The 20109-nt window shown below is 38.4% G+C and overlaps 1 protein-coding gene across 4 annotated transcripts; it reads right to left on the minus strand.

The window, feature by feature from the left end:
- Positions 1-511: 511 nt before the first annotated feature.
- Positions 512-20095, minus strand: LOC110043982 (poly(A) polymerase beta-like). Of its 4 annotated transcripts, XM_089291378.1 has the most exons (27): positions 19938-20095; positions 19742-19823; positions 16978-17057; positions 16494-16560; positions 15814-15895; positions 15019-15128; positions 14697-14750; positions 14195-14306; positions 13742-13831; positions 13295-13433; positions 12828-12915; positions 12106-12226; positions 11770-11854; positions 11006-11059; positions 10406-10519; positions 10275-10324; positions 6514-6564; positions 6014-6083; positions 5796-5865; positions 5378-5528; positions 4916-5055; positions 4745-4816; positions 4542-4649; positions 3867-3932; positions 2555-2653; positions 1744-1869; positions 512-1226 (listed from the first exon to the last, which is right to left on the minus strand). In XM_089291378.1, the coding sequence occupies exons 1-27, from the start codon at positions 19943-19945 to the stop codon at positions 1137-1139; spliced, it is 2379 nt and encodes a 792-aa protein (XP_089147504.1). In that variant the 5' UTR covers positions 19946-20095; the 3' UTR covers positions 512-1136. The 4 variants fall into 4 exon arrangements, with proteins under 4 accessions (XP_089147504.1, XP_089147505.1, XP_089147503.1 ...); XM_089291379.1 differs by lacking the exon at positions 3867-3932 and having other exon boundaries at positions 19938-20094; XM_089291377.1 differs by lacking the exon at positions 19938-20095 and having other exon boundaries at positions 19742-19929.
- Between the last annotated feature and the right edge of the window lie 14 nt (positions 20096-20109).

Genomic DNA, 20109 nt, shown 5'->3' on the forward strand with positions numbered 1-20109 from the left:
CCGTGTTAGAATATTGATTATATCGAGCGTGGACTATTATTGCAAAAGGTCCGTTTCAGCAAGGTCGTCAAATGACTCGACGTACCGCGTTATGGTGACGTCATTGTATTCGTTGCTCGCGCTATATTTTGATTGGATAAACAACAACTGGGGCAGAAGGCGCGATGCCTCAGTGGTTAGAGCGCTGGACTCCGGAGCGGCGGCCAGGTTTGAGCCCTGGCCGTGCTGAGGTATTGTGTTTTAAGGAGAGACAACTCTCACAGTACCGGCGATTCTAATGCTAGGGGTAACCCTCTGATGAACTGGCATCACATCCAGGGGGAGAAGGATTACTACCAGGCGCTTAATGCTACAGAAACTGGGAGGAGCGGAAAAGACACCTAGCCGGACGTACACTTTGCCTGAAAACAACCAAAAACGCTTCGAGCGATTTTACAAGCAAATTCGCTACGGTTAAAAAAAAGGGGAGGAGCGCCTTAGAAAACAAGAAAACACACAGGACAACAGAAAAAAAAATCAACGTTGCTTTATTACTTTCATATCAATATTAAAGATTACAGTACCCACCACTAGATTTTATTCCAAACACACGAGAAGTGACGCATCTTTGAACTGTTGCATACTTTAACGTCCTTAGGCACCTTATAAATACTCCAATACCATACAAAACCGTATATAGGATAATTAAGTAAAACGACCCGAGTATACAAATTCATTTTAAATTATCTCAAAAGTAACCGTCAAACAAGACGCCTTCACGAGCGTCCTTAGTAAAGGAAACAAGTGAACAAAAGTTGCACTGATGCCATAGCAGAAGTCAAAATATACATTTTAATTAAATTACTTTCTCTGTACAGGCTCACAAAAATAATACATGGCATTTGGAACAAATGGCATGAGGAGCTTGGAAAAGATCACGTGCGAATAGTGTGTAACACGTGCACCACGTGACGTGAATCAAGTGCAACGAGTGACGAAGCTGCAACATTACTTATCACAAGGTTGGTCGCTTTCGGCTTTTTTGTTCTGTTTTCCTTCTTCTCTTCAGGGAGTAAAATAGGTTTAAATTAGAACTGTTGAACTCGATGTCTCTCCTTCAAAACATATCTCCTCCTGTTGAGTTATGGTAACGCTAATCATTTGAGCTTTATTTTAATGGCGTTTTTAACCACAGGAATCTGGCTTGCAGGCGGCGGGCCTTCGTCTGTCAACTCCTTTTCAGGATCCTACGACGAAAACCACAACTAATTCAGGAGACAATTTTTATATGGCTGATGAATAATGAAAAAAGCAAACGGTTTATCATGTTTGTACGACTAACAAAATGGTGGCAGCTCAGTTTCAACTGAAAACGACATGCATAACGCAAGTGAGTTTATGCTTGTACATACATATACCTACATATGCCAACTACATATGACTTTATTTTTCTCTCGAATTTGCTCATTGTGCTTAAGTCGTAGTGAAAACCAGGCTTAAAATGTCACGGCTTAAACTATCAGCGCTAAACTATAAATGCAAATGTCAATTTGGTAGACACTTGTATCAAGCATTGTTCATAAGTGCAAGTTTTCGACCTGCACAAACGTTGGACCCTTTGAAAAGAAGTACCAGGTTGAGATGAAGGTAGTCTAATGGTGATTGAGGTGAGGTGGCGTTCTACCGACTGTTTATTACTTTCCCCGAGCCTCAAAGTCAAGTTTTGATCTTTTTATTTAAAGGAAAGCGAACAGACGGACTTACCACGCTCGTAGCATTGAGTGGGTCTTGTTTCCTTTTATCCTTTGCCATTTTTTCTTCGTTCGTCGGAGATATCGAGCGTTTGACGGCGGCTGACACGTCTTCATTGGATTCGTCAGGCTTTTTGGTCTGTTGACAACAAAATCAGGACATTTTTAAGTCTGTATTGCAGTACAAGAGGGAGGTGCGGCGGCCTTATGGTTAGGGCGCTCGTCTCCGGATCGAGCGGTCCGGGCTCGAGCTCTGGCCGGGTTGTGTTCTTGGACAAGACACTTTATTCTCAGTGCGTGCCTCTCTCCACCCAGGTGTATAAATGGGTACTGGCGAATCTAATGCTGGGGGTAACCCTGTGATAGAGCAGCATCCCATCCAGGGAAGAGCAGAAATACTCCTAGTCACTTCAAGCTACAGCAACCGGGGTAAGCTCCGGCCTGATGGGCCACTTGGTTCGTATGCAGACTTTACCATTGCAGTGCAAGCGTTATTGTTGGCCAATCTTGGCAAAATCACTCGAAGAATGCCCGATTCTAGTCGACCAATTAGAACAAAAATGGCGAGTACTCGCAAATATTGCGACGTCAGCATGACGTCATAAGGACATGTCATGTTATGTTGCTTAGGAACCCTGAGGGAAATTGCGGGGCTCATTCATTCAATTCTACAACACAAGAATATCACCTAAGATGGAGTTTGTTTTCGTGGAAGATTTCTGGTCGACAATTACACTCTCAATTACACTCGCTTTCCTGCCAGTTATAAACTCCGAAACCGAGATTTTTCTTTCAATATCTCTAAATAACAGCACATAACTTACATCAGTCAAATTTTCCATTTTCTCTCCCCCTGTCTTTGCACAGTTTTCATTCGATGAAAAACCCTTTGTGTCACCATCAACTATCACTGGCCTGCTAGCCTATAGAGTTAAAGAATGGTTATTGATCCTTCGAGCAGGAAATAGGAATTCTGACTTATATACGCTCAATTCAAGGTTAGTTCTAAAATATGGAAGAACATCAACGTCCCACAGTTGGCGGTTTTCTCTATTCTCATCACCTGTCTTGTTAGCAATGTATTGCTGTTTTATGGAGAATTTAACTCTTGGTCAGTTTTGAGGATAATCAGGGCCAATAGAAGCTTACAATGAATGAGTTGCCAGTAATCGGCTACCCATGTTTGCACAAAGAACTCTGGAATCGTCAGGGAGGCAAATATTGTAAGTCACTAGAAGGAAATGTATAGCGAAGTTGTTTCGACGTACAAAAAAAAACGATTTTTCGCCCTCGTTTTATCGCGGATGGATTTGGGCAATGTTGATACGTAGAATACGTAAGTTTTTCTTTGAATAACCACGAAATACGTGACAAAATCTACCCATAAACTCCGTTGCTTGCGTGAGGTTTATTGTGAAATTTACATGGCGTAATGGTCTGAAAATATTACAAAATTAATTAGGCATTAGTCGAGAGGAAATAATCCAGTAAACCCTTTTAAGTTGTGTACAGGCTACTTTTGTCTTATTTGCTCCTTATTTGGCCCGTATAAGGGAGTACCCCCTCCCCCGGTACCAACAAGCGTGGCTCCTTGAGTATCTCTCTGAGTATTTGTATTTAAAAGTGTCATTTGTCCGTGATTATGCTTGTCAAATTTTGGAAATGACGGTTGAGTGAAATCGCGTGACACATAGGGTAGACGTTTCTTGTGCAATTCTCGATTTCTGTTTTAGAACTTCTTTTCTGTCTTTATATTTAACTTCTCAGAGGGTTTTTTCTACTATTTGCTCTGGGTAGCCTCTCGAGATCAGCCGTGAACTGAAATTTTTAATATTCTCATTAATGTAATTTTCACAATAAACCTACGCAGGTAAGGGAATTTATCGGTAAATTTTATCACATATTTCACGGTTATTCAAACAAAAACTTACATTTTCCATGTATCTATATTGCCCAAATCCATTTGCGATAAAACAACGGCGCAAAAGCGTTGATCTCTCAGAACCATGTTTTTGGGCGTCGAAACAACTTTCCGCCATACATTTCCTTCTAGCGACTTGTAATGTTTGCCCCCTGACGATCCCAGAGTTCGTTGTGCAAACACGGGTATCCGATTACTAGCAACTCATTCATTACCTCAGTCTGGCGAGGATTTTCTCCATCGACCATACTTTTATCTCCCACGGTGGAAGAATCGCCAGTCTGAATAGCGAAAACGGAAAATAAACAGGTTCATGAAACTCAACCTAAAGAAACTACGACAGCGTCCATATAAGAGGTTTCTTAGCTATTTCTGGGGCATCAACAGAAGTGTTTTTGCCAGGTTTTTCTTACATCACATAACACAACAAGTGACAACGTGCATTTCCGAAAGTTTAGACCGTCGTCTCTTTCGAAATAAGTATAGCCTTTTTCTTGGTTTGCAACTTTCCAACACAACAAATAAGAGTACTCTTTTACGCGTGGAATCAAGTAAAGATACGAGGATAAAACTTGCGGAAAAGTAATTATAGCGCATCAGAACTGGGTCTTTATATCGCGGCCCACTGGTTCGTCTAAAACAATCATCGTGTACCGTTGTATCAACCCTTCAGATGCAATCCGCTGTTATTTCCACTGTTCCTTGCTAGCGAGTTCTGCAAGCTACTATTCAAGCGTTGTTGATACAATGTACCTTCGGGATTTGTTGACAATCGTGAAATTTCGTCGCTATTTCCTTACTTTCAAAACTTTATGGCAATTTCTAGTAACGATGTAATAATGTTCCTTAATTCACCGCTGTTGATTATTTTCTACATGAACAGAACTCACCTTGTTGTCATCTTCTATCTTCACCTTTTTGTTTGGACTTTCTTCGCAGTCAGCAATTGGCCGTTTCTTTCCGCCATCACCGTTGAACGAATATACCGAACTCGACGCCTTTAAAAAAAGAAACATTATCAATAATTAGCCAGAGTTTATTAGACAAGCTAAAACGGGCAAAACAAGTAATTACCAAATGACTTTCAACTCACACTGTCCATTCGAGGTTTTTTACTAGGGTTTTCAACTTCTGAAGGGGAACCAGCTCGCTTCAAACCGGCCGGCTGAAGACAAACACAAAACAATAAGTAAAAAGTATATATCTATACAAAAAATCACTAATGTGTAAGAAAAAACGTAGCATACGGCTAACTTCCGCATACCTTATCTTGCGAAACCGCTGACGGTTGGCTCGGTATTGCAGTTGTATCTGATGACGTCACTTCTCCAACCGTTGAAACAGCTGACGTCACAGCTGATGTGTCTGCACTGGCCTTCTTGTCACTTGAACTACCAATACCAGCTAACGAGAGAAATTAATTTGAAATAATCAATAACATCCTAAAATAACTTTAGCCTGTTGGAAGCCACTGTTAGCTTCTGTTCAGGCTACTCGATATTATTGCTGGAGACACGTAAGAGATTGGACCCGAACCACTGTACACTGATGACATATCTATGTAAAATCCGCTTCCGGTTTTCAAATTTTGCGCGCAGGAGATAACCAATCAGAGACACTGCACGGATCTCAGTAGTTCGTGTCCAGTCTCACACGTGTGTCTCGAGCAGGAAAAGAACCAAGCGTGTGAAGAAAGACATTTTTCTAAAAGAATAAGCAGACTCACGTATTTCTTCGCTGTTCTCGACATTACTTCCCGTCCAATCTGCACTCTCATTACTGGGCTCTGAAGTTATCTCCAAGCTCAAATCACTGGCATTGAGCGATGAGTCCAGAGACAAGTCTGCTTTATTCGGCTTAGCAACAGCAGCTGGAGCCTAACAGGAGAACAAGAATGAGAAGCTGATAGCCATAATGCATTTTATTCTATGATAAGATCTGAACAGCTTAAGAAGGGGCACACTGAGGGCTACCCGTATAAATCTCTTGAATTCTTAGGAGTTTAAACTTTAAGTTTTTCCCACTATAGGATCGACGACTAATATCTGGCACAATGCCATGTACTGCTATACAATGCCACCCGTAAAGCGGTTTATGCCTAAACAGGCGTAGAGTTGTACTTCAAGATATGGCTTGTAACTTACAGGCGGTACTATGGAGCTCTTTTTCTTCTGTTTAAGAACACTTGGTGGCAGATATTCACTGAGCTGCTTTCTACGAGGACACAGAGTATGAAAAAACATTAATATACAGTCAAATAGTTTGATTGCTGGTACTTTGTATGAAACCAAACCGAAGACTGTAGGAGAAAACTGCATTACCTTAACCAAATTACAACCTAACGAGTCCAGTTTACACTCACTTTTTAACGTGCTTTGCTTCTATTCTCATGCCCTCCTTAAATATTTTGGCTACTGCAGCCTGTGAATAGACTACAAGAAACAAACCACGATATGTTTGAAATCATTTCATAGTAGGAACTGTAAAAGATCGACAGGCAAACAAACAGACACACAAATGTGAGACAGACAGACAGACAGACAGGCAGGCAGACAGACAGATGGACAGACAGACGGATGGACAGACAGACAGACAGACAGACATGCAGATGTAGTAGAAGGATGATTAGTGAGTAAGGTTTGAGTTCAGGAATACAAGAGCTTTAACTCAACGTACTGTACATGTAAGTATTCCAGTCGTATTCTTCTACAGGCAGGAACCCTTATCTCACAATACCTTCCTCTCCACCCAGGATTTGGTGTTGTCTGACAAAATGCAGCATGAGGGCAGATAGATAGCAGCTGGTTTGTGGGCAATAATCTTAGTTTATAGACAAAATAGACCAGCATTGAACTTGCATACCAGTATTTGTAAACATCTGAATTGCTCCGGTCAAATCAATGTTGACATGTTCTGTGAATTCAACATGAAAATGTGAAAAAAGGTTTGTGATTTTAATGAAGTAGTTCATTACCAAACTCACAGATCAAACATAAAAGCAACATACATGTAGAAGGAGACAACCCTGTATATGAAAATGTTTTCTGTTCATCGACTGACTATTTTCTTGTATATAAGTTTGTTAAAGTGCCACTGAAACGAAATTTTCGTACTCTCTTTTTTTAGCCCAATTTATAGTTTCAAACGTGCTTAAAATAATGGTGAACTTTATTTCTGTCAAATCCTAACGGAAAGTGCTCTTTTTAGCTTCTGAAATCGACTTTTTGGAGCAAAACTGTGTCCGGGCTCTGGAACCGAGTTTAAGGACCTTGTGACGTCACTGGTTGTATTCACGCAAGAAGCGGTTAAGATTCTCTCTTGTTTTCACTTGATTTATTTAAGTTTATTCTTCATATTGTCGATACCTACTAGTTTCCTACCTTGTAATTTCAGTCCAGCCTTGACAGGAAATACACATCATAAACGTTGGAGGGCGCCAAAGAATGAAGATTCACCAAAATGAATGCTACAGATTAGAACAGCTCAGTATACTTTTCGAACATCTTGAGTACTCGATTGCAGATTTCGAAGACGAGTGTGGCAACTTTTGTATCACGTCCTGAAGCCTAAACACGATATTTCGTCTTCTGTTTTCAGCCTGGTTCTGAAATTTGGATTCTCACGTTTATCTAAGGTCTATTAACAAGGTTCGAATATATCCTCGGCAACTTTGCTGCATTAAAAGCCGTAAGCGCATCAGCCATCCACACAATCATGAAGTTATTAACGGTCCACAAGCTTTGAGTCGAGTACTTCTTTGCACACAGAGAGCATCTTTTTATGATACTAGTAAGTGAGAGTTCTTGTGGTAGACAAAATGTATCTTTGAAAATTGTGATCCGCAGCAGGGTTTGCTTTATCGCCGCATACGTATCAGTGTAAACAAAGCGGGAATTTCGCGTCTCTTTTACACGTATCTCCCAATTGTAATATTTCACGGCCGATGGATAACTTGGAGTTCTTTAGCACATACTTATGTTTATGATCTTCATTTAATAGTATTCAAGTTCAAAGCAATTCGTTAAACGTCACCAGTTTGCACTCCTTTCGAAGGTTTATTAAACAGAATTTGAACTAATTTGCATATATGACCTTTCGCCGCCGACATTGTCACGCTTTCTCTCGTTTCCTGAAAACATATAATTGTAGGGTCATGGCAGCCAAGTTTACCTTTATAGTTTAAATTCGCTCCCTCATATAAAAGAAGAGGGTTTCTTAAATTGTTGCTGTTGTGATAACTTGTAGGATGTAGCAGATACAACTAGACTAAAGGTCACTGTGGCACAATCTCGTCCGCGGTGAAACTCACAAAGCGTCCGGTTTCCTCGAAGCGAAGCGACTCGAAAACTCGAAACGTTGTTGCTACGATTCGTGCAGCAGCACTCCGGATAATATTTTCAAAAGCCGCTTTCTCTTGTTTTCATGTCTTTTTTACTTTATGAGTGTAGATATTGTTTAATTGAGTGCTGGCCATTTCATTAAGAGTCCCGATCATTTTGCGATCTAAGAACTCCCACTCGTTTGCTTGCTTACATAAAATATCCAATTAAATAGACTGAAAAGCCCCAGGATCAACTCTCCACCTCTTCATGTCTAAGGCTACTGTTATTATCTGCTTTACAGCCCTGAGATGTCCTTAAGATGTTTTTTGGGGGGCTTCGAACAGTATTCTCTTCTCCCATAATCACTCTAAATTTTCAGCGCGGCATGAGAGCAATACAACCAGTGACGTCACTAGGCTGTTTTGGCCGCGCCAAGATGGCCGCCAATTTTGGGCTTAACCAGCCAACTTCGAACGACTGAAAAAGCAGTTTTCGCTTACCGTATGGGAAAAAAAAGTCTGCAGTGTTTCCAAGTAAGGTTGAAACTTTATTACTAAGCAAAAATCTCACATACGAAAATTTCGTTTCAGTGGCACTTTAAGGGCCCATTAACCGATCTCTTCGAGTCATTGCTAAGGAAAATTTATTCTCATATAACCTCATCATTTTTGGTTAGTTCAGAGTTATTTCACGTGTTTTAACTTTTTCAAGATCAGTAACACTAGTGATGACGTCATCAGGCCACGCCTATGGTCATGTGACTAATACTGAAAAAAACGCAAAGGCTCCCAGGCAAATTACTTTATCGGGATTTTATTCATTGATTTAATATCTTAATTTAAATCCTCATTATGCTACGCATAGATTTTGTTTCATTTCTAAAAGGTCAGATTTTGAGAGAATTTCAAAATTTACAAAAATTCGTAACTTTCCGAAAAAAACATGATTTCGAAAAAGGAATGCATAGCTATGTTTCCAACGTTGGCTTTAATCGAAATCCGTCGAAAAAGGCTGGATTAATGTGTAATATTCAGTTCTGGTTTCACGCTGTTCGCAGTTCCGTCACATGACCGAAGGTGTGATGAGTCCGTATAAGTTATTCGCATGCTTGTGTGTATTTGCATATTCTTCTAGTTCTTCGAGTTTGCATAACATGATGTTCTAAAACGTATCTCTTGCCTGGTTTATTGGTTCATTGTTACGACAATGAACAAAAAACCACGTTTCCTTTAGCATTTAAAGAAACCGGAAGTGCGCCCAATAAAATTGGAAGTTTCCCTATCAGCGCGTGCGCAATTTACACTATCAGTGCACTTCGGTAAGATCAAACAAAGCCACATGGAGTTAGTTTTTCCTCTTTCTATTGCTCTTGTTTTTCTGTCTTTCTCTTATTTTGTCTTTGATTGTACTTTTTTACTTTGCATTTTCTGAAACACAAAGAAAAACATCTAAAATGTAAGCGAATTTGGAATTGAGTTTTTACTTTCTTCTTCTTCTTCCTTAGCAACGCGCGGGAGCGTGCACATAAATCGGTTAATGGGCCCTTAAGGTTGCAAGCAAAAAATTTTAACCACAGGGATTCAAATGAGTGAGAACACAAGGTGTGCAATGTAGATCGGGAAAGGGAAAAGTTGTTTTTTACACCTGCTTTATGGTCGTTATCATGCTCAATATTTGCTTTTGCACATTTGCTTTGCTGTCAAATTGCATGGAAGAAAATTACAGGGTTAGGTTAGTGTGAGCAGATATCTTTTGTCTCTACTACTCAACCGGACACACTTTGTGATTAAAGTGGGCGCATTGGCCAGCCAGGCTACCCTGCCATTTATTCAATGTCAATAAATGTTACAAAAGATTAGAAAACTAAGAGCACCAAAGCCGGACAGAAAAACCCTGAAAAACCAGCAGGTGGAAAAAAATAAGGGAAAGTGTGCCCCTGACCAAGGCAGTGGTACCACTCTTGGGGTTTTAAGGTATCCTAACTAAACGTAGTACACATAAATGTAGTAAATTACATTGATGTAAAAAAAAAAATAATGACAGGGCTAAATGAATAACGTTCGAGCATAACTAAGAAAATTAAAACGAACTTTACAACTCTACACGGTGAAGGCTGACCATAGAATGTCCCACCCTGCTAACTGTAACTAATAATTTCAAACTCTCATCCTGCTGAACACTGTGCACCTCGAACTCACCCCCAAGCCTCTGCTCCATGCCAGCAAAATAGTAATTTATGCTAATTTGGGATTATCACAAATTACATACATGTATGTTAACAGTGTGTAAAGACATGCCTACCTTTTTTCTCAAATTGCAGCCCAATAAACCATCGGGTTGTAGGTGGTTCCCTGTTGAACATTAATGAAAAAAGAACACATTTTAACTAACCCTTAAGAGTGGCAGATTCTTAGCTAACAAATGCAGCTTACTTGTCTGGTTCTAAGGCTCCATAGGATTTTGGTTTGACGTGAGCTAGCGAGACATACTGAGCACTTTCCAGGTTTGATATAAGTATTCTGATCTTTGACTCTACTAAACCAATCCTACAGGAGAAAATGAAATGAAAATGAGTTGTCTTCATTTCAATCCATAACTTTCAAAATCCTAGTCAGGACAGTTCTAAACAGCATACTAAAGTACTATGTAACTGATGGAAACAGATCTGTACACTTGACTAAAACGGAACTGTCTGCTACGCGTAAGTTAAACATCATTTGCCAAAGCTCAAATTATTCATACATGTAGGTCATGGGGAACTGATTAGAAATAAAACCATTTCATTTCCTAGAACAGTGGATGATGAATAGCATTATTAATGAGCTGTGGACGACAATAACAATAATGATGATGATGATGATGATGATGACTTTATTATCATGTCAATTACATCTAGCAGTGGAGAATCCCCACTGTTAATAGGTGACACCTAACTAGAAATATCTAAAAATAATATACAGAAAAGTCCTCTAAAAGAAATTAAAATCAAGTAACATTAAGCAAAACCAAAAAATGAATGAAGTAATACTCACCACTCTAAGTGTTCCTCTGCAGAGTTTGATATGGCACTTAACACGATATAATGTCTGAAATGTGGAGAACAGAATTCACCAGCAAATAAATGAGGCCGGCAGGCCTGCATATTGTACATGTTATCCTTGGATCCAAGTTTATTGCAGTTCACAAAAGCTTTGCTTGACTGAACATTTTAAGACATTCAAATAGAATCATTTCACAAAAATACACATTTTGACACACATTTTGAATTTGGGAACATTGTAAATGAAACAAAAACCTGCAGTATAATTAGCTATTGTTGAAAAAAAAAAAAATTGTTAAAAAAAAGTTGCCTCAAAATAGCACAGAACATCATACAAAATGACATCAAAACTGGAATGGTCCAATTATCAAAATGATCTTACAAGTGTCTTTTATCATCTTCAATATTTTTTCCTCTCAGCAAATCAAAATTAATTTGATAAAAAAGGAAATAAAATCTGTTGTCACTTTGCTTGTGGAATTACGAAAGAAATCAAAAGACTGGTGTCAAGGAAAACACCCAAAAATTTGATTCAATATTTTCGCCTCACAAATAAATTGCTGAATTTGTTTCTTTCACCTTGAGTATTTGAAGAAGGTGTTGCCGACACAAACAGATCATCAATAAAACACCACACTACCAAAGCAGATCTTTATTGCATCAACTTTAAGACGTACATTAAGCTTGTGATACAAGCCAGAGAAAGAAAGGCTTAATGTTACATTCAGACACACAAAAAAAGGAGAGATCATGTACTTGTATTTGCTAAAGAAGTTGGGTGGTTGAAACAGTGCATCCCATGTTGACTTTCCAATCAAAACGTCACTTGTAATTCTTAGACCTGCAAATATGAAAAAGGACATTGTGCAGTGCATTTGTAAAATTTTGGTTACAAGCCCCTCAAAATCCAAAAAATCCCAGCAATCTTACTTGTAAAAGATCTCTCATCACTGTCAACACCATTGGCAATACCTCGCTTGTATGGTAGTATGTTAGTATGGTTCCGCAATTTCAGGTTAAAACATCACAGTGCACACACATAAATGTACATTGACAATATCATTTTCTAGAGTACAAGTTGTGTTAACTCACCATTATCAAATTCTTCATTCATGATGGTTCTCGTTGACATGGAGACATTGAAAGTAGAATTCTGCTGTGGATAAGCCGGTGTGATAATAGGCATCAAGTGATATCGGTCTTTTGGATTTGTCTGTAAACACAAACATACATGCAGGGTTCTTTTTGGACTGAAAATCAAGGTATTTTCGAGGCAAATTTTGTAGGGTACATTTTCAATTTTTCAAGGACTCCATCCACTAAAGAAGCTCAGGCACAAGAGATACCTGCCATATTTGTTCAAGTCCAAGTCTTTTCAGTTCTACCATGATGTGGAAACAGTCAACCAACAAATTTTAAAGTTCTTCAAGGACCCAATGTACTTGATTTTCAAATTCAAGGACTTTCAAGTTGTGTGCAAACCCTTTGTTACATGCACTGCATGTCTGTATAATACACAGGTAGGTATCACTTGGTTGATAATATTATTACAAAATTGTACATGTGTACAATACCAGTAGACCACACATACAGAAAAATATTACATAGTTTCCATCTTTCTCTAAACAGGTGAGCATTTTGAAAGTGCAACATTAAAGAATAAAACGAAGAATCAGAGACACATTGTACATGTCTTGTCCATAAGAAAGATTTCAAAATACCCAGAATTAATTGCTGGAGTCACTGAAAATCTATTGGGTGGTCAAGGACAACCCAAGAGCACGCAGAGTTTCACATATAATTTGCGTATTTACCCTTGGATCCCACACTGGAAAATTTAATTCCACTTTGTTGTCACTTGGTGGAGTGATGTTTTTCAGCAACACTGGGTTTGGCCATTCCCTACAAGTAAACAAAATTTAATTTGTATTGGTGAATCAAGTACAGTATCTACACTTATGATATGACAAGGTAGTCGTGAGGTAAATCTGAGCATTCTGATTGCCTCTTCCCTGGTCAAGATTTTGCCATACAGTGTACAGAACGGAAAAAGTCATGGGCCATGCATTTTTCATTTCAGTGCCATGTAGTAACCTACTTATTAGCTTAGCTTGCTTGAGCCATAATGGGGAGTATTGGCCCTTGGTCATTTTTGTACGGACCTCACACAAGCGCCTTGCCAGTCTCAGTCCAATATTCCCCAGTAAAGCCCTCACACTCAGTTAGTAAGAGGTTAATCTTTCTAGAACCACTTTTGTTAGTTCTTGAAATGAAGACCTACCATTTTGAAAATACAAGGAAGAACTTTTGTAGTAGTGTAGCTGCCACTGCATTTGGATACAACTGACATGTACGAGCTACTAACATAGCCCATGACACACCACCGAGGAAACCTAACACATTGGAGTAGATCCCACGATCTGGTGGACAAGAAAAGAACAGAAATTTGTCAAGTTACATGTACATGTAAGTAATAGAAGAACAAAATCAGGGTTCATACATATTTTTTGTATTCAAAACATTTCCATGCTCTTTCTGAACCAATATTTCCCTTTTCCAGCATACTTCCCAAAATGCCAGTTCATATGAAATTCAGAAGCTGATGAAGATTTTACTTAGCAACTGAGCAGCTGCCTACAGCTGAAATAAAAACATCAGTCTCTTTCCATCTTATTTTATTTTTTTTTCTTTTCCCATTGATACGGTAGATTTACTTGTCAGAACCTACTTTTTGCCCACAGTTTGACTGCTCTTAATGTAAGACGGAAGTTTTCTATGTTGGGAACCAAGTGGAGAATTTCATCTGTAACACGGCAACCTAACAAAGACAATAAAATAATTAATAAAAATGTTTTCTATTCCTCGCAAAATTCGGTCAGTTTTGATTTTGTGCACCCCAGACAACAAAATTAAATTAAATGCAATCTTCATGAAGATGAACAATACCATAATCAAGGTAATCTTTGGATTGTACCAGCTTGGTTTGACCACGTAGAGGAAAGTATTTCTTACAAAGAAGTTCAGTTAAAAAAGTTTTGCCTGCCTGTGAAGAACAGTTGCCCTCCTACTGAGAACGTTAACGAAACCCCTACATTACTACATACACTGTACAATGTATATGATAAAAATTACATGCCTGAAATCACACGCTACCAAGCAATTAATATTCACACCACCTTACCATTCAAACTTCTAACACACTTTGGATCCAAGTTTTTAAGTAAACTCTCATCTAAAAGACTCAAGTCATCTGGCACTTCAGGCAGAGCTAGTCGTGCAAACAGCAAATCCATCTAAATATTAATATTGATAATTAAAAATACTCTTGAGTATTATTTGAAAATCAGAAGTGCAGCTGTGGTCCAACTTTACAACAAAACCATACCATCCACAGGAACATTTACACTAATGTCAACTGGCTACAACAGAACAATTAAAAAACACCTGACATTTTTCTCAATCTTTAGCACATACTGTACTTTACTTTGACATCTTAACAAATCTCAATCACCCACCCTTTCATCCACTCATGATGATAAGAACAAAAAAACACAATCATCAAGAGGGAACTAAATGTGCCAACAACTTCTCTAAATTCAGGACTTGAAAGAAAGGTATCAAATTGAACATTTTGATCAAAAGAATGGCGACATCAGGATCACACACACATGTAATTAACTCACCTCTATCTTGCAGAATACCAACTTGATGACAGGAACAAATGCATTTTCAACTGCCTATATAAAGAGAAATAGGAAACCATTATAAATGGTAGATTTCATAGTTTCTACATCACTGAAGTTGTCTATACACGTATGTATTTTGCCTGGAGTAAAGGAGCAAAAGCATGGCAAAATCACACAAAAAAAGAAAAAAATCAGTCCATGCTGAAGTGCTTGGACAAACATCCACAACATTTAGAAAATTAGATCCCCAAAGTACAATACATGATGTACAGTATTTGATTGGTTATTTACTATAATAAGAGAAATCAGAAGTACATACATGCAAATCTCTCACATCTTCATTGTTCTTGAGGATCTCATAGAATGTTCCAAAGAAGTCAGAACGGTCAATATGTCGAGGAGCAACAAGAAGCGTATCAATATCAGCACCTGCAAAAAAAATTCATTTCCATTATAGTTCTGCAATAACCGGGACCACTTTACAGTCATGCTGCTTATAAAGCTGCTGACAACATGTATACACATAATCTTTAATCTGTACTCACAAAAACTTAATTTTGTATTCTTAAAACAGCAACTTCAATTATAGACAGCAACATGTGTCCACTTGTGTGCAGTTTATATTATTTTATATTTTTCACTTCCCTACAAAATGATTCACAAAAGCAACATATGAGAACTTAGGTTTCCATCTCTCACTTGCTTTCACCATGGTGATGGCTTATTCCTTTCAGTTGCCAAAAGAAGATGAAAACCTCTGGGACCAGGGTAGTATCATAAATAACACCAACTAAGGAAAAACAACAAGCTACCTCAAACATACTAATGAGCCTTACTGTCCACATGTTTTTGACTTACACTGCACGCACACACTCAAGTGCATGCATTTTTTTTACTAGCATATTTTTTTGCAAGAATTTGTGGCCTGACAAGTACTGCGCAAGTAAGCCTAGGATCAGGATTGTCAGGATCATGTTCAGAACACAGGCCCTTTTGGTCTTCCTATGCAGACCTAGTCTTTTCTCACTAACCTTTAGAATGTACACCCAGCCTGTATGAGCCAAAAGTGAAGATCTTTCCTCTATATACAGATGTAATCTTTTCTATAACTAACCTTTAGTATGCACACCCAGCCTGTATGAACCAAAAGTAAAGATCTTTCCTCCTACTGAGTTGGCCACAGATTCTGGCATGTTCTGCATAAAAGAAACCACCTTTAATTTGTAACTCATAAGAGAAGTAAAGATACATGTAATAATAGTAATGCAAACACTGTACTTTCTTTTTGTTTGTTTCAACCAAAACAGCAGGTACACATGAAACTAAAGACATTATGCATAGCTGACAACCATCGAGACACTTGTGAGAAAATTCATCTGATAAATACTTTTTACTTGCCTCTGAAGGTGTCTACTACTCACTAATCAAACCTCAGACCATAACTACAGTACAGTCAGTCCTGCTACACTCAACAGACATTTTGCTGTCCATTTTGCCATGCTGAGGATGAGGCAAAGTTTCGTGTACATTGTACATTGTACATTGTACAGGGCACAAAACAGGAATGTGCACAAACAGACTGTGTGAAATGTTTAGGTTTTCAATGTAAATTGATTAACCTGAAATCTTATTTGTACATCTGCTCTTTAACCTCAAGATTTTTAAAATGCGTGTATTATCAAACTAAGTGAATAATAAAAGCTCTCACCACTGCAACTTTGCAAACACACAGCTTCAAATACATCAAGCTTTCATAATTCAAAACCTTACATGTAAAGAGATGTTCTAACCAACCTTTGATAAACTGGTATCAATGATCCACTGTTTGACCAAGGTATTAAGCTTTGCAAGGACAACCATCCTAGGACAAAAATTACATACACATCATAATAAAGAAGGAATTATTATAATAAAACGGTTTTCAATTGAGTTTCAAAAAAAATCAGGCAATTACTTTGGTTTTGGTTTTGGTTTTACTATGGTTTAAGATTGGCTGAGTAGGCTAATTGGCAAGTTCTTGGTTTGGTTTTGGTCTTACAGCACTCAATTGAAAACCGCTCTAATTTACATGTGTAGTCTCTCAGATTGGTTTTTGTCTGGTTTAGAATTTTTGAATACAAGTAAAGTTCTACATGTATTTAACAGTTCGAAGACCACACACATCAGAGCTACATATAAATGTACATGAAACTCGCAAAATTCATCAGTGCATGTGAGCTACAAATTAACTGTCATAACTGTTCATGAATATATTGTATATCTGAAATTTGCTAAAAACCTGTGCTGAAGCTCTTCTTCTGTTTCAAATACTCCATAAGGTTTGAGAGACTCTTCAAGAGCTTTTGTTGATGCTATGTCCTGAGATATAAGTTTGAAAGAAAATATGCCATTTAAAATCAATCAACATAAAATATGGTTAACTGACCTATCATGAGGTCAAGACAACTGTACATTTGCCTTTTACATTGTATGTGTTCATGTACATTGTACCAAGATGTAGGCAAAGGCTATTAACATACCAAAAAAGGATGTAGGCAATACTTCTAGCCATCAAAAAACAAACTTTTTACATAGGAAACAATGCACAGGCAAAATAGCATCACCATGCCCACTCAGGTAGCCAGTCACAGAGCACAATTTGGTTCATCTTGCCCACTTATGCAGGGTTCCAGTTAATTTTTCAATGCAGGGTGTCAATATGGAATTCCAACAGGTCAATTCCCACTGCTCCCACCAAATCATTACAAATTTTCTATTAATTTGTAGAGTCATGTAACTGACCTTGGCAGGTTTTTGACCTGAGATTCCTCACTGATCTAGAACACTGTTTATGGAGTTAGCCATGTAGGTGTAATGATACACTGTACTAGCTGCTAGTCTAATACATACACAAAACACTAACATTGTGGAACTGGCCACTTCAAAACACAGAAACTGCGCAAATTTTAAATAAACATGTTCCAAATACAGTGTGGTTTTAGTTATACGTGTAGTTTATATATTTGGCCAATATATATATGTTAATTAAAGTTACAAGTCTACACAGCATATCAAACAAATTTTTAAGATTTCCACAGCTACATCCAGCTAAGTATATAATGTTAAAGTGCCACTGAAACGAAATTTTCGTATGTGAGATTTTTGCTTAGTAATAAAGTTTCAACCTTACTTGGAAACACTGCAGACTTTTTTTTCGCATACGGTAAGCGAAAATTGCTTTTTCAGCCGTTCGAAATTGGCTGGTTAAGCCCAAAATTGGCGGCCATCTTGGTGCGGCCAAAACAGCCTAGTGACGTCACTGGTTGTATTGCTCTCATGCCGCGCTGAAAATTTAGAGTGATTATGGGAGAAGAGAATACTGTTCGAAGCACCCCAAAAAACATCTTAAGGACATCTTTGGGTTGTAAAGCAGATAATAACAGTAGCCTTAGACATGAAGAGGTGGAGAGTCGATCCTGGGGCTTTTCAGTCTATTTAATTGGATATTTTATGTAAGCAAGCAAACGAGTGGGAGTTCTAAGATCGCAAAATGATCGGGACTCTTAGTGAAATGGCCAGCACTCAATTAAACAATATCTACACTCATAAAGTTAAAAGACATGAAAACAAGAGAAAGCGGCTTTTGAAAATATTATCCAGAGTGCTGCTGCACGAATCATAGCAACAACGTTTCGAGTTTTCGAGTTGCTTCGCTTCAAGGAAACCGGACGCTTTGTGAGTTTCACCGTGGACGAGATTGTGCCACAGTGACCTTTAGTCTAGTTGTATCTGCTACATCCTACAAGTTATCGCAACAGCAACAATTTAAGAAACCCTCTTCTTTTATATGAGGGAGCGAATTTAAACTATAAAGGCAAACTTAGCTGCCATGACCCTACAATTATATGTTTTCAGGAAACGAGAGAAAGCGTGACAATGTCGGCGGCGAAAGGTCATATATGCAAATTAGTTCAAATTCTGTTTAATAAACCTTCGACTAAATAATAAACTAGTGACGTTTAACGAATTGCTTTGAGCTTGAATACTATTAAATGAAGATCATAGACATAAGTATGTGTTAAAGAACTCCAAGTTATCCATCAGCCGTGAAATATTACAATTGGGAGATACGTGTAAAAGAGAAGCGAAATTCCCGCTTTGTTCACACTGATACGTATGCGGCGATAAAGCAAACCCTGCTGCGGATCACAATTTTCAAAGATACATTTTGTCTACCACAAGAACTCTCACTTATTAGTATCATAAAAAGATGCTCTCTGTGTGCAAAGAAGTACTCGACTCAAAGATTGTGGACCGTTAATAACTTCATGATTGTGCGGATGGCTGATGCGCTTACGGCTTTTAATGCAGCAAAGTTGCCAAGGATATATTCCAACCTTGTTAATAGACCTTAGATAAACGTGAGAATCCAAATTTCAGAACCAGGCTGAAAACAGAAGACGAAATATCGTGTTTAGGCTTCAGGACGTGATACAAAAGTTGCCACACTCGTCTTCGAAATCTCCAATCGAGTACTCAAGATGTTCGAAAAGTATACTGAGCTGTTCTAATCTGTAGCATTCATTTTGGTGAATCTACATTCTTTGGCGCCCTCCAACGTTTATGATGTGTATTTCCTGTCAAGGCTGGACTGAAATTACAAGGTAGGAAACTAGTAGGTATTGACAATATGAAGAATAAACTTAAATAAATCAAGTGAAAACAAGAGAGAATCTTAACCGCTTCTTGCGTGAATACAACCAGTGACGTCACAAGGTCCTTAAACTCGGTTCCAGAGCCCGGACACAGTTTTGCTCCAAAAAGTCGATTTCAGCAGCTAAAAAGAGCACTTTCCGTTAGGATTTGACAGAAATAAAGTTCACCATTATTTTAAGCACGTTTGAAACTATAAATTGGGCTAAAAAAAGAGAGTATGAAAATTTCGTTTCAGTGGCACTTTAACCGTATACATGTATGATGCGAGCGAACTGTTCAATGTTCTTAATTCACAAATGCATGATCGATCGGTACCACTGTGTAGAGTAAACAAAACCTTCACCTACCCCGGGCTTGGGACCTGCCAAAGATATCGGCGATGTGATCCCGTAGCATTTCTGTGTCTGTCCACCAGAGGTCCCGGCAGCACTAGAGAAAAACAACAACGTGACGAGCAACGGCGCGAAAACAAAACGATGTCTTTTATCAGCAGACAACAGCATCAAGCCGGTTCAATCATTGTAAACACAATTGACATCTTACCTGGACATTTTAAAGGTACAAAAAAACCAAAAGATTCATTGAAGAAGCATTCTGTGTGCACAAAAAGTATCCCCAACACTATACGAACGGGCTTTGGTACAAAATATATAAAGATCGGCGATTTTGATAAAAACGTGGTGCAAATTCCAAGATGGCGCCGACGGCCAATGCA

This window comes from Orbicella faveolata, unplaced genomic scaffold (assembly GCF_042242905.1).
Source record: "Orbicella faveolata isolate gen_17 unplaced genomic scaffold, um_ofav_v1 contig_24, whole genome shotgun sequence".
NCBI lineage: Eukaryota > Metazoa > Cnidaria > Anthozoa > Scleractinia > Merulinidae > Orbicella > Orbicella faveolata.